The following is a 14,611-nucleotide window of genomic DNA, read 5'->3' as shown; positions in this document are numbered from 1 at the left end:
GCCTGAAAATTGCCTCCCCAAATGACATTTTATGTGGAGCTATGAGCTGGAAAGTGCTCCCAAGTGATATATAGGCAACTCTCAAGAGATCCCACAAAGAAAATGAAATTGACATTTATGACTGTGAAATGCTATTTATTATTGCACCTCATGGCATGAAGCCGTGTATGGCAGTATTATGAGATTGAAGACAAGGAGATTATGGTCATCAGTAAAGAACATTCTCGCAAATTTTTTTTTTATCAAATTGGGCAACTCTCAAGATACCCAACCTTTTCATGCCATGTGTGCATCCAGTTTTTCAAATGAAGATAATCTTCCCTAGCAGTTTTTGAGTTAAAAGAAAATGAGATCATTTTTTAATGACAGAGAAGGAACTACTACCTTGTCATGTAATGACACTTTGTGAATGACAGAAGATTAAAAAGTAAAGTAATAATACATTCTTTCAAGGAAAACCAAGAAAATAATATACAAAACCATAACAAGACCAGCAGCAATGCGTGGAAGTGAGACCTGGACACAGACTAAGACATCTGAAAATTTAATTAATACTTGGGAAAAAAAATTCTTAGGAAAATCTATGGTGCCATACAGGATGAAACTGGGTGGAGGACACACATTAACCAAGAGATATATCAATTATATGAAGACCCACCAATAGTGACCGAAATAAAAAAAGAACAGACTATGTTGGGCAGGTCACCTTGAAAGAATGTCAGATAACAGAGGAGAGAAAATCGTATACAGACAAAAAACAAAAGGCAGGCAACCCAAAGGCAGACCCTGAATGCGATGGATTGATGATGTGGAAGCAGATCTTTCACAGTTTGGGGTTAGAGCGTGGAGACGAAGGGCCCAGGAGAGATCTGAATGGAAGGATGTGTTGAAACAGGCCAGAGCCCTCCATGGGATGGGATGGAATAATAATACATAAAACACTTAACCATAACTTATAAATACAAAAACACAACCTAATGAAATACTCCAAAAGACACAAAGATAAAGTAACAAGTAACATTTCTTATTCCATCTGGTAGGACAATTGGTACAAGTGTTTCTTCCCTATTGCTATTGCAGCAAGGAACATGTTGCCTGAATCATCCAGGGCAATCAAGACTTAGGTGAGTTTAAGTCTGTTATTAACTTACATGACTAGATTAACAAATGGATATGCTTAATCTATAACTCTCTTCTGTTTAGAAAGAGTGTCTGTAATTTATAAAAATGTTTTACTTTCTCTGCAACTTCCAGCGCAGGTAGCGCCTCGTTCAAGTCTCGCTGAGCATCATCTGCTATAGCCTGAGTTTCTTCAGCAGTTGTTTTCGCTTTTGCTTCATCGATAGCCACCTGTTTCTGAACCTGATTGATAAATTGAAAGAAACTGTTATCCATACATATTAAATATTTCATATTGATTAGAGCTCTGAAACAATCCACAGCAGCCATTTCTGAGCCTAATCAGAACATACTAAAATAGATCAAAAGCAGCCTAGAATCTCATTAGTGCATTGAAATACTGATGGAGGTCTTTTGTTCTTAAATGTTGACTGGTTTCTACATCAAATATTAACTTAAATAATCACTCAACTTATAATTGTTATTATCAGTGAATTTTATTACACTGCAATTGTTCAGGGAACAGTACCAGGAAAAAGAAGAGGCAAAGAAAGTGAATGGAAGACAACATCAAAGAGTGGACAAGCCTATCACTGGAAGAGATTCTTGATCTAGTGTTAACTTAAGAGATTTCTTCGAACTTACATTGTGAACATTTCGTTGATGTGATTACTTATTCTACATGGCATGAGCAGCCAGTATTTTATTGGTTTATATTTTGTGATGGCTGAAGTCACCAATATCTTTTGAGATCTATATCTTATATGTAATAAAATTCTTGTCTGCTACAAGAGCGTTTATTAATAATTCAGAATGTTTGTGCTAGTGTACTCACGCACCTGCAAATCTAGTGCGTATGAGAAAGTACTTAATTAAAGAACATTACAGCAATATCTACAACACTCGGACACATTCGCGTCGCAACGCCTACAACCAGAACCAGGCAGCGACAATGAGTAAAGCTATTAACATTTTCTACAGCCTAATCTAATACGTTAGTATTCTTTAGTTGATCCTGATTACATTATAAGATGTCTGAGTAACAAATATATTACTTTTATTATGACTAAAGATAATCCTAGCTTTAAAATATGTCTAAAAAACTAATTGATGTCTGTGGACACTTATAATGATACCATTTGAACTATCCCTTTTAAATACAACTACACTATAATAATAGTAAGGCTTTTTCTTTGAGTCCAAAGATTAATGAGGAGTACAAAATTTTACATGGCTACACAGTCCCAGCTGTGACCTGCAACTGCACTATAGAATAGTAGCACAAAAAATGACTAAATTAGAATAAGCATTAAGAATTAGCCACCAGCAATATATATCAGTGCATCCAGAACCAAGGAGATGAACCATTTAGTGACAGTCATAACTTAGATAGAAAGATCAAACTTCTTCCGTTATATCCAGATTTAGCTTACTATATTTACAGCCATCAGCTCTACTACAACTTAGCTATTTTTAACTAACCTCATTTGACAAATCTAATAACTTATTCTAAACCAATAATATATACTTATGTCAAAGTCAAGCAAAAGAACATTACTTTAAGGATAAAAAAATAGAGAAAGATTAAAGGGCTGAGAAGAGTCTCTCTGAAAAGGATAGATTTGTGCAATGGTTGAAAAGGAAGAGCAAGATTTAGTACAATCCAAGATAAATGGTTTTTTTTTACATTAATAACATCCAAAAATGTGAAATAAGTCTGGCTTTATTTAATAAAAAAATATTTATAAGGAAGAACTGACATTTTTATTTTGAAATATTAGAACAATAGACGGTAGTTTCTATTCTAGGATTTAATAGGAAGTGCAATTTATGATCACTTCTTTCAAATTATATTTATTTAGAAGAAATTAGTGTACCTTGTTTTCTCTTGTACCATGGTAATGTACAGGTTGATCAGCTCAAGGTAGGAAGTGGGTGTGGTGTAATAACGACGCTTTAGCTCGGTGAAGAATCTCTCTGACATTTCTGTAACACTCATATGAATTTCTACACACATTTTAGATACATTGTCCTGTAAATGAAATACTCAAACTATTACAAAATTTGTGGGACATGATAGTCAAATGATGAAGCACTTGGCTTCAAACTGATGAGAGTGATTCAAGTTTGAAAAACAGTGAAGAGTTTTAATTTTGAGATTTTTTGGAGGCCCCTCAGTGCACCCAACTTTAATGGGTACCTGATATATGATTTTTGGATGCCCCTGAGTGCACCTACTCTAATGGGTACCTGATATATGATTTTTGGATGCCCCTGAGTGCACCTACTCTAATGGGTACCTGATATATGATTTATTTTGAGGCCTTGAGTGCACCCAACTCTAATGGGTACCTGATATATGATAGGTACAGAAAAGGCAGTTGGCATTGTGCTGGCCACGTGACACCCTAGTTAACCTTTGGTTATAGAAACAGATAAGCTTGTTTGTTAAACATGTTTCAGATGTTACTTCAGAATAGAATATCCTTATTTCCTAGCCCCCACCTCCTTCAGGTTGACAGGGGAAACCAGTGCGCAGAGTTTGAACCCGGGGCATCAAGATGACAGTCTGGAGTAAATACTGCTTGATCAGGCAACACAAGTTTTATTCATCTGCCTTTATAGATCACAAGTTCAGAAAGAGGAACCTCTATATAATATGTGTTTAGGGCAATAAAATAGCAATGTCAAACCTATGTAATCAAGTCCTTTTGATAAAACACCAATGTAAAATGAATAAGAACTTTCTTGTTGTAATGGTTCAGATGCTACACTTAATTGTAACTTGTTGACAAAATATTTTGCTACAAAATATTCAAATTTGTTTTGCTCTAAATTAAACATTTCTTGTATGTCTATTTGTATTAAGTGTCAATATTAATATTTTTTTAAGAACAATTTTAACTATTGAGTTTTGTTTGTTTACTTAAATAGTAAACATTATTTGTTTGAAGATTAGTTTGCTTCATATTTTTTAAGTGGTAGTTTCTAGAAAAATGCAAGTCAAGTTTTTCAATTGAAGACTTGAGTGAATGTTAATGATCATAGATATTTGAGAATCACATTTTCTTTCTAATGCTCAATAAAATAATAATTTAGTGTAAAACTTACTTTGATTTCATCTGAACATCCTAAAGATACGGTTTTAAAGAAAGACTGTGCCACTCCTAAAAGAGCTTCTTTCGGCCATTCAATGAACCAGTCTATGGTGCAACAGTTGACCAAAGATGGAAACATCTGGCATCTTGATCGAAAGGCAGAGCCCACCGGAGACATGCACAATACTATGTGCAGATTATTTCTGGAAAAAAATACAGACCGATAAAGTGCAATTAAATTTAAAGGACAGCTTTACAGAAAATAATATTAAACAAATTTATTATGTCTGGATTAAAATATTACAACAGTACAGAGTCTTAAAGAATTTATTTCTCTGAAAAGTTTTCTTCATAACCATCAAAATAATTTTTCTATCTTATCAGTCTACAGATATTCCTTGTTAATCTAGTTATGCACATTAATTTTAGACCTTAACACTTTTGTAATTTCAGCTCTTTTGTTTTCTTTTTAAGAATGTCCAAATGAAGATCTAAAGGGTAAAAGTGTTGACTCTATCACAACATGATATCTATACTCTAAATTCACTTTAATTGCTCTCAACAAATCTGCAACTAATAGTTCATTCTTGAGTGCCTTCTAATCATCTTGTCTTTACTTACTTTTTTTTTTATTTTGTAAAATAATGTTTTACATGTTTCGGATGTTCCTTCAGAGTTGAAGATAGTTTACTTCCTAGCCCAAACCTCCCGCAGGACGACGGGGGATGGGAGCGGGCAGGGTTTGAACCCTCGACCGTCGATAAATCCGAACGACAGTCCAGCGCACAAACCGCATGACCAGGCAGCCATCCTAACTTTTAACTTTTACTGTGACTGTTCATTCGTCAAATATATATTTACCTATGCATGCACAAATTGTTAACTTGTATCACATACAAAGATTATATTTTCAAACTTGGAAATCCAAAACAGGATTACAATTTACAATGGCAACCAAGCCCCATGATGACCTTCTGACCACTGTTAAAAAACACAAGTTAAGACTGTACAGTGAGATTCTCAGGGCTCGCAAGAACTTGTCTGCAGGTAACAGTACCAGGGAAATAAAGAAGGTGGTGTAAATGGAAAGGATTGGGAGGACAACATTAAGGAATGGATGGGGCTGTCTACGGAAGAAACTCTAATCCTGATAGAGAGAGAAATGGAGAAAAACTGTTAACAGATGTTTATGGTGCCCCAACAGTTCAACAGACTGAATGACAGGGTAAGGTGAAGATACCCATATGTATGTAGTGCTACACACCAGTCAAGTGACAAGCACAATTCTCTGAACAGATGTTTATGGTGCCCCAACAGTCCGACGGACTAAATGACAGGGTATGGTGAAGGATGGCTGCCTGGTCGTGCGGTTTGTGCGCTGGACTGTCGTTCGGATTCATACATGAAATATAGTAAGGTCATATGTGCCTGACGGTTAAAACAATAATGTCAACTGTACCTGACACAATGGATACAGTTAGGTCTAGTGTCATTTATACATGAAATATAGTAAGGTCATATGTGCCTGACGGTTAAAACAATAATGTCAACTGTACCTGACACAATGGATACAATAGTCATAGATAGCATCTCTATTTACTTCAGGAATTCCTGCCTCTTTAGCACCTGGTCTGCAGCCTATTATCAACCTCTCATACTCGTCAGGTTCAAACAAGTTTGGAACTTCTCCAGAGTTCAGCATGTTGTTAATATCTTCTAGAAATTCTTCTACCACAATCTGTAAGATGACAAAACTCACATATTTTTTTCTGTCTTTATGTAGTATAGCTAGCACATTAAAAAACTATTGAGCAGTGGTGCACATGTATGATTATTGATGTTTATGGTCAATTATATTGAAATTAGTGCAAGGGAAACATTGATGACAAGGCATTTGACCACCATCTTTTGTAAGACAAGTTTTGTGGATGTTATTTTGTTGTGGCCATATTTAGAGGGGATCATTGTGACCTACTTGTAAAGGAATGTTATCTAAACAAATTAAGTGGACACCCATAAAGGCAAGACACAGATAGTCAAAGGTAATTGTACTGAGAAAGGCTTCAAGATAATGGATTGCTTTGTTTTGGAAAAAATTCCAAGAGGATGGGAGAAGGGTTGCATTGCAAGAAAAAACAATTTCTAAAACTAGTTAAAATGTAGATTCTATTGTTGCTAATTGAAAAAAAAAAAGTGCATAAACACTAAATATTTTAATAAGACATAATAATATGGACTAATTAATTAAAATAAGTACTATATGCATAGTTCTATACAGGATTTTACAAATCAAGTTTTCATATAGATCTAATGATTTTAAAAATGTTTGTTATCTTTAATGATCTCAGTATAGGCATAAAATGAATATTTGTGTATGCAATATACAATTTTTAGGTTATTTAAATATCAAATATTTATGACTATGAAACTGATCAAATAGACAGTTTACACCAATCTACTTTTATCTACAGTAGATCCAATGGCTTTTTAACCTGTCTTGACTTATCATCAAAATGAAGAAACTGCATATCCTGATCAGGGACTGCTGTTCACGACAATAAGGTGCACACCTACCATTTGCAAGAAAAATCACAAAAACTAGTAAATGCTCTGGTTGTTGCATGTCAAGGGTTCAGACTTACAATAAGTCTCACCAAGACTCAAGTCTTGCACAAGAAAAAGCTTCTGCAGCAGTGGCAAGACTCTCTAATTATGTCTGGGAAAATACCAAACTGACCACAGCGACCAAAAAAGCTGCATAGTGTGAACTCTTCTTAATGGTAGTGAGAGCTGGTCAACAAGCATACATCACGAGAATAGATTAAACAGTTTACCCTTGCACTGCCTGTGACACATAATGTCCTTTTCCTGCAGGGTTTGTGTCTCCCATCAGGAAGTTTTGAAATTAGCCAATACACACAATATCTATAATATTATGACACAGAAAAAGACTAAGTTGGCTTGGACATGTCACTTGCATGCCAAATGAAAGTTTCCTAAGCCCAACCACTATGCCAAGATTATGGAGTCTCACCCAAGGGATGTCCAAGACTAACCAAGCAAGATTTGATGATTTGATGATCACAGGCTTCAATGAAAGTATGTGGGAGAAGAATCACCCAAGATTGGACATACTGGTACAAACATCACCCAAGATTGAACAGCATGAAGGTAGACTGTGCATACTGGTACAAACATCACCCAAGATTGAACAGCATGAAGGTAGACTGTGCATACTGGTACAAACATCACCCAAGATTGCACAGCATGAAGGTAGACTGTGCATACTGGTACAAACATCACCCAAGATTGAACAGCATGAAGGTAGACTGTGCATACTGGTACAAACATCACCCAAGATTGGTCAGCATAAAGATAGACTGTGCATACTGGTACAAACCTCATTGAGAACAAAAGGAATGAAGCAGCTAGAGACAAAAAGATGATAAAGAAAGCTGTCCTGTCACATAGCCCTTTAACAAGTGCATTCATATACACTAACTGTGGCAAACATTGACACTTAAGAATTGGCTTGTTTAATAACACCAGATTCTGCCCAGACTCAAGAAGAAACTAAAACCGATGATGCATCTAGGCTTATCCATTGTCTTTCAAATAGAAGAAGCCATATAGTATAGTACCAGTATAAGATTTTTCAAATATTAATATGTATCACATTAGTTTGACAAACACACATGATCACACAGATATTCACATACATACAGTTTGACAAACACACATGATCACACAGATATTCACATACATACATATGTATCTCTCTCTCTCTCTAAACTCTTTTGCCAACCTGTGTATCAGTAAATAAAAAAATTGTGGGTTTATTTTGAATGCCTGCTGTATCATACAATTTTTTTAGGTCATCGTGGAATGAAGAATAGTCATAGCCTCGAAAGAGCTCAATCTGGAAGCAGCGATAGTTACACATGTGGGCAGACAATCTGCACACAAAAAAAAATAAATCACATACTTAGGTGTGTTTTTATCTACTAGTATATATAAATGTTCTTTTAAAACTGTAAAAAAATGATTATTTTAACTCAACAATCTGGTAAAAATATTATAGATATTTATATATTGAACCTTGTTAATGACTGTTTTCCTGTTCCTCCCACTCCAACCAATAAGGCATTGCCTCTTTCTTGTTGAATCATCCTGACTAGTCGAGTAATATGTTCCATTGCATCCATAAAGAACACAAGACGCATTTCTTTAGGTGATGTAAGGTTAAGGTCATCTAGATACTGTCTCAAACAGAAGGAATTTCTACATAAGTAAGTATTAAAAGCTTTGTAGAGTTCTATATATTTTAATTTAGTTGATTTAATAAAATATAGAGGTTAGACTATGAAGTGCTTGATGATAACTTTTGAAATGGTTAAAAACATTATACCTATGTAACTATTTGAAGTATAAAACTAAGTTTCCAAATGTCTAGAACTTTATCGTTCTATTTTGTTATTTTCATATGAAATTTTCATTACAAAATATAAATTTTAGAAATCATTAAATAGCAGTTTGTTACCTCCCCTAAAACATGTTGAAGTTTGTTCATGTCAGATATCTCCTCATAAAATTTCTCTTCTGGTGGGCATCCCATCTTCATGAAATTACCAAACAGTAAAGGATCTTTGATAAATGAATGCGGATCAAAGTTCTGAAAATAATTAAAAGAATTCTTTACTGAAATTGGCATTGATATTTGATGAGGGTCAGATGTTTGGAGTTAATTTTAAAAATTAAAAAAAATTGACATTTGTATTTTAGATAGGATGGCCAAGTGATAAAATGATGGTCTAATAAATAGGGTAGTAAGATCTTGACAATCTCAGTTCAGGTCAGGAGAATGAATGAGATTTAGGCTGGTTTGTAGCTTCATTATTCATGCTTATGGTAGTGCGCTATGGTCCAATCTCTTTTTTTGTGAGAGTATGGGCTATCTGTGAGAAATTTCTGTGCTGCCTTCAGGAACCCAGCAAACACAACTCAGATCTTAGTTGGGTTATGAGCTTGAGCCCCTTTGATGGATAGCACAGCAGTTTAAGCTTTTCCGCCACTCTTCACAGATCCTCTCCCCCCCCCCCCCCCCCAATTATAAATGAAATATAAATTCCATTGCACTGAGCTAACTAAAAACTATTAAACATGTATGTTATGGAGTGTGTGCCCATGTTTGTATTGACAGAGAACTGTTGCTGCTAAATTCAGATTTCTACAGTTGGTAAAAGAAGCTTAGCAGCTGATGAAAGAAGTAGGAGATGAGAGACAGAATGTGTGTTGATTGTAGGTGTTGAAACATTTTCAGAATTTATTTAGAGTTTTGTATCAAGTAAGCTAAATGCTTACTAGAACTACAACACAATGACAAGCTCATCAACAATGGAATAAATTTCTATACAAACATTCATCAATCTGAATGAATGTTCACATTGTAATATGAATAGGAACAAGACTGTTTGCACTTCTTACACCAATTTAAGAGCATTGACCTAAATGTTCACATTTTAAAGAGTTATTAATAAAGATTATTTTGCCTCTATTGATGCTATTACTTCTATTGATGATTGTATTTATTTCAGTTCTAATTAACATTACTGATTAGATTGGAAACAATAATTAAATAAATTAAAAATAATGATAACAGTAATTTAAACATAACCTCATTGAATGTTTGGTACACAATTTCTGCCATAAGTTTGTGGAAGAAAAGCTTGTCTTCATTGTTAATCAGTCGATCATGGAACACTCTTTGAGTCTCGTGAATAAATAGACGAACATTTTGAATTTTTTCACGGAAGATTCCTGCATCAGCCTGCAATATACCTACAAAACAATAAAATGTCATTACAAATTTGAAAATTCTAACAGAAAATGAAATTGAGATTCTAGCAATAAAATTACAAGGAAATGGTTTGTTAAAAAAAAAAAAAAAAGAGTAAAAGTGAAAGAAGAAATAGAATTTTTGCTTTAATTTCATCCTATGAAAATATCAATCTAAAAATACTATTAAAAAAAAAAATTCAGAAAGTCCAAACCATTTTTGTGAGACTTTGTAATCTATTTTTAAAAAATGTGTTTAATTAACCCCTGCTTTTGTTACTGTAAATTAATGTAGCTCTAATTAAAAAATCTGTGCTTTTATTGTGGAACTATTTAAAGTTGTTTGATATGAAATTGAATTTATCAACTTCTTCATTGAAGAGCTGTTTCTCAATAATGTTAGTTTACTTTTATTTGTAATCAGAACCAGTCTGCATTCTAGGCCTTATGGTCACTCTCGAGCTTTGAGGTGATAATAATTTTCAAACAACAATTCTTTCACTTAGACATTCTACAGCTTTGTTTTCTTTTCATAGTTTCTGATTCACAGTACTAGTCGAACAATATTTTCAGTGGTATTTTAAAGCTATTTTCATATCATCTTGCAATTAATTATAATTATATCAACAGTAATTATTATAATATGGGATATTGAAAAGGTGCAAATTTCATGAAATTTTGTTGTTTAAATGCTTAGTAGCAGACAATTTATAAAGTAGAATGCTGACCTTGGACTACTTTAGAAAGGTCTCTCAGATTGAAAACGTAGTGAGATTTGGCAGGCGTAGGAAGTAGGTCTGAGCTCATTCTAAAATAGAGTTCAACAGCTGAGTTAACTATTGGTTCAGCTAATGTACGGGCATTGCGAGAGAAGTCTAGTAAAAACCCATTGATGATTGCCTGGAAATAAAAGTGAAGTCAAACATAATAGGCCCAATAACCTAAACTATGTTTTTATTATTAAGTAAATACTTTGTTCAATGACTGAAAGAGGCCAACAAAGTCTTTATGAAATGTATTTTAATTTACTAGTCAAAAAAGTTATATTTTATCTAATTATCTTTTTTTTTTCCACAAATAGTTGAAAACATTTTATATTTCAATAAATTGTAATTTATTTCAATGTGTGTTACAGGACAGACATTCTATCTGAATTGAAGATTAGAACATCCTAGTCCAGACCTGACAGGAGTTACCAACATGACAACATTCACAAATACTAAATGACCAGGCAGTTTACCCTGACATTTGAGAATGCAGTCAATACAATTTACAATCACTATTTTTTAACTGAAAATATATATTACACTCAATATTAATATTTTAAGTATAAAATATCAATACCATTAAAAATTAAATTATAACATGTTTAAGTGAGGCCCTTGTTAAAATGGTTGCCTGATGATACGGTAGGAGCTCTGGACTATTGTCTGAATGGTTCCTAGTTCAAACACAGTCACCATCCTCCACTACCTGAGGGAGGTTTGGGCTACAATGTAATAATCTTTTAATTTTGAAGGAACATCGAAAACACATAAAAAGCAAAAACAAATATTGTACTAAAGAAAAGTATCCATAAAAAAAAACAACTTACTAAAAACATCTGTTTTAGGCTCATTTCAGTTGGGGATGGGATGGTGAACATGGAAAAATGTTGAAATAACCTTGGTGACACAGGATTTCTACCGCCACCAGGAGGCGAACAGGCAGCAGCAAGGGTTACATCCTGTAACAGAAAAAATTGTTTGAGTCAGTGCACAAAGCTGTGTAGCAGTGCATCAGCTTTTTTTCTTTTAAAATGGACTAAAAGAGAATTTGAAAGATTATTTCATGGAATCTTGAACACAGGATTAAATATGTCCACTTTGCTGATTGTCAGTAATGGTTTCTCTGGTTTGATGATAGATTATTTTGTGAAAGCCTATATATCTCCACACCTGTACCTTCTTGGCAGCACTAAATTCTCTATATAATTCTGATAATATAACTTCTGGTAGCCCAACTTTCACTTCAGAATAGATTCAGAAACAGGACTATCATTTCAAACCAAATTTCTTAAGTGAAATAAACACTCAAAATATCTTTAAGAATGTTAAATATTAAAAGTGCTACTTGAAACTCTTTGCTGAGTGAAAATATTTGAATTAAATTGATCATCTGAACTTCTGTGTTGCAAAGCCTATTTATTCTCTTATCAAAATCTATCCCATCATTTAATGACATTAACACACACACATATATACTTTTTTTTGGGGTAAGTTTCTACAAGGCTGGAGGAGTAAAGATGATAAAGACACTTTTTAAGATTTGCAACAGGATCTGGCAGTCAAGAGACTGGCCCAAGCCCTGGTTTCAATCACTCATCATCACCCTGCTAAAAAAAGGCTATTTGCAACTCTGTCAAAACTACCATGCCTCATAAGCCATCCCAGCAAAGTCCTGTTAAAAATTATATTATACCATCTAAAACCAATAGATGACAAAAATTTTAGTAGGACAAGCAGGTTTAGACAAGGTCACAGCACAACAGAAAAAAATCCTAAGCTTCAGGGTACTCTGTCAAGTCTTAATAGATTTTAAGAAAGCTTTCAACATCAAAGGTTACAAAGGTACTGCAAGCATTAAAGGAAGAAAAATTACTAACTTGTGCTTTGCTGAATACATAGATGGTCTGGCAGGGACTAGCTTACTAGTTGCTCAAAGACAAGACTTCCACAGCATAGGGTGTGCAAATCAATGTTGAAAAAACACTAATTATGACTCTAATAGCCAACAGACATTAGTATTGGAGGCTTAAAGAAAGTTGACAAGTAAATTTAAATACCTAAGAGCTATTGTTTCAGATAAAGAAACCAAAACTGAACTACTGGCCAGTTCACAGGAGCACTTGGTTAACTCATAGCAATTTAGAAAGACAAAGGTATAGCCCTCCACACTTAAATCAGACTTTGGCCATGGCCACATTCTTATATGCTTGAACTGCAGAACTATAGAGGAGGATCCTGGCCATAGATATATGCTACAGAATGATCCTAATTATCACATACAAAGACTGAAACATAAACAAAAGATTAGATACTGGATCACAATGACAATCGGGCCCAGAGATGACCAGCTAACCACTGTCAATAACAGAAAACTAAAACTTTATGACCATATTCCTTTATGACCACAAGGTCTTCAGGGCTCGCAAAAAACTTTCTGCAGGGAACAGAACCAGGAAATAGAAGAGGCAGCACAGAAAGAGATAGGAAGACAACATAAAAGAATGGATGACCAGTCATTGAAAGAGATTCTATTAAAGGCAAAAAAAAACAACCAGAGAGGAATGGAGAACGACAGTCGACAGATCATGCGTGGTGTCCCAACAGTTAAACAGGCTAAGGGATAGGTGAATTCTTTAAATGATATTTGCAATGACAAAATTGAATACTTTTATATTTATGCCTATTTAAAACAACTTTATAGTCTCTTCACAGCTTGTCAGTCCAAGGTAGAATTAGTTTTAATGATTTCAAAATTGCAGTCAAAGAGGGTTTCCAGTATGAGCCATTCTGAATCTTTTAAAATTATTTAACATTTTATATCATGGCGAGCCAGTATATTAAGAATGCTACCCTCTAAATATATAAAGAGTAAAAAAAAGTGGTCCACATTGCAAGACTCTCCCCATTGTTCTTTGGCTGTGTTATCATGCCAGGTACATCAGTTTACAAGAATCGATTACAAGGTCGCCACACTTTGTCATCAGTGTATATAAAAACAAAGAGATGCCCCTGTACATTAGAGAACTGATTACTCCATAAGTCCCCCAGAGAGCCCTACGCTCAATGGACTCAACGCTTTTAGTGGTGCCATGTTTCTCCCTCAAAAGCTACGGTCTGCGGGCTTTTTCAGTGCACGAACCCAAGGTTTGGAACACACTCCCCATTGATCTCAGACAGACAACATGCTATACCACTTTTAAGAAGGACATTAAGACCTACTTGTTTAAAACTTTTTTAGATTAGTTTTTTATTTCTATTGTCGAGTTTGTGTTTGTTACAGCGCCTTGAGCCTACATTTTGTTTGTTAACAGCGCTTTATAAATAAAACTATTATTATTATCAGTTTAATTGTTAATTTAATTGTAATTAAATCTAATTAATTGTTGACACTGTCTTCTAATATGCCCCCTTCTCCCACAATTAAAGCATAAGATGTATGGACTTGTACGTCTATATGTGGGTTTAAATCGCTTTCCCTGTACCACTGATTGCCTTACTTTACTTTGATTTGGACCCATTCCTATTGCATTGCTTTCTACCTTATCTGTTAATTCTTTCTTCTCATGCTCTCTGCTACCCATGTCATCTGATGTATGAGATTTTATGTCTTCTTCCACATCCCCATTTCTACCTCGCGTAGACTTTATCCCATAATATTTCTTCCAATTCTCAATCTCCCTTACTGAACATATTTTCACCCCATGGATATTCCCAATAATTAAATCTATCTCACCCTGATCTACAACACAAGCTTCCACTGTCCCCTTAACATACGGTGTGTCTATACTAACT

The 14,611-nt window shown here is 34.4% G+C and overlaps 1 protein-coding gene across 5 annotated transcripts in view; it reads right to left on the bottom strand.

The window, feature by feature from the left end:
* Positions 1 to 14,611, bottom strand: part of LOC129922789 (dynein axonemal heavy chain 6-like) — a 51,417-nt gene that overhangs the window by 32,708 nt on the left and 4,098 nt on the right. The window contains exons 1-10 of one of the 5 annotated variants that reach the window (XM_056010098.1): positions 12,697 to 13,380; positions 11,647 to 11,778; positions 10,781 to 10,952; positions 9,892 to 10,055; positions 8,758 to 8,889; positions 8,316 to 8,476; positions 8,023 to 8,173; positions 5,774 to 5,955; positions 4,231 to 4,420; positions 1,237 to 1,362 (exon numbers count right to left, since the gene is read on the bottom strand). In XM_056010098.1, coding sequence (XP_055866073.1) covers positions 1,237 to 1,362; positions 4,231 to 4,420; positions 5,774 to 5,955; positions 8,023 to 8,173; positions 8,316 to 8,476; positions 8,758 to 8,889; positions 9,892 to 10,055; positions 10,781 to 10,952; positions 11,647 to 11,697 — 1,329 coding nt within the window. In that variant the 5' untranslated portion in view covers positions 11,698 to 11,778; positions 12,697 to 13,380. Of the gene's footprint in view, positions 1 to 1,236; positions 1,363 to 4,230; positions 4,421 to 5,773; positions 5,956 to 8,022; positions 8,174 to 8,315; positions 8,499 to 8,757; positions 8,890 to 9,891; positions 10,056 to 10,780; positions 10,953 to 11,646; positions 11,779 to 12,696; positions 13,381 to 14,611 lie in introns of those variants that run through there. The other 4 variants (XM_056010096.1, XM_056010099.1, XM_056010100.1 and 1 more) reach the window with 4 other exon arrangements.

Source organism: Biomphalaria glabrata, chromosome 14 (genome assembly GCF_947242115.1).
Source record: "Biomphalaria glabrata chromosome 14, xgBioGlab47.1, whole genome shotgun sequence".
Taxonomy (NCBI): Eukaryota; Metazoa; Mollusca; class Gastropoda; family Planorbidae; genus Biomphalaria; species Biomphalaria glabrata.
Note: the sequence above shows the minus strand (reverse complement) of the source record. Positions and strands in the feature narration are given on the sequence as shown.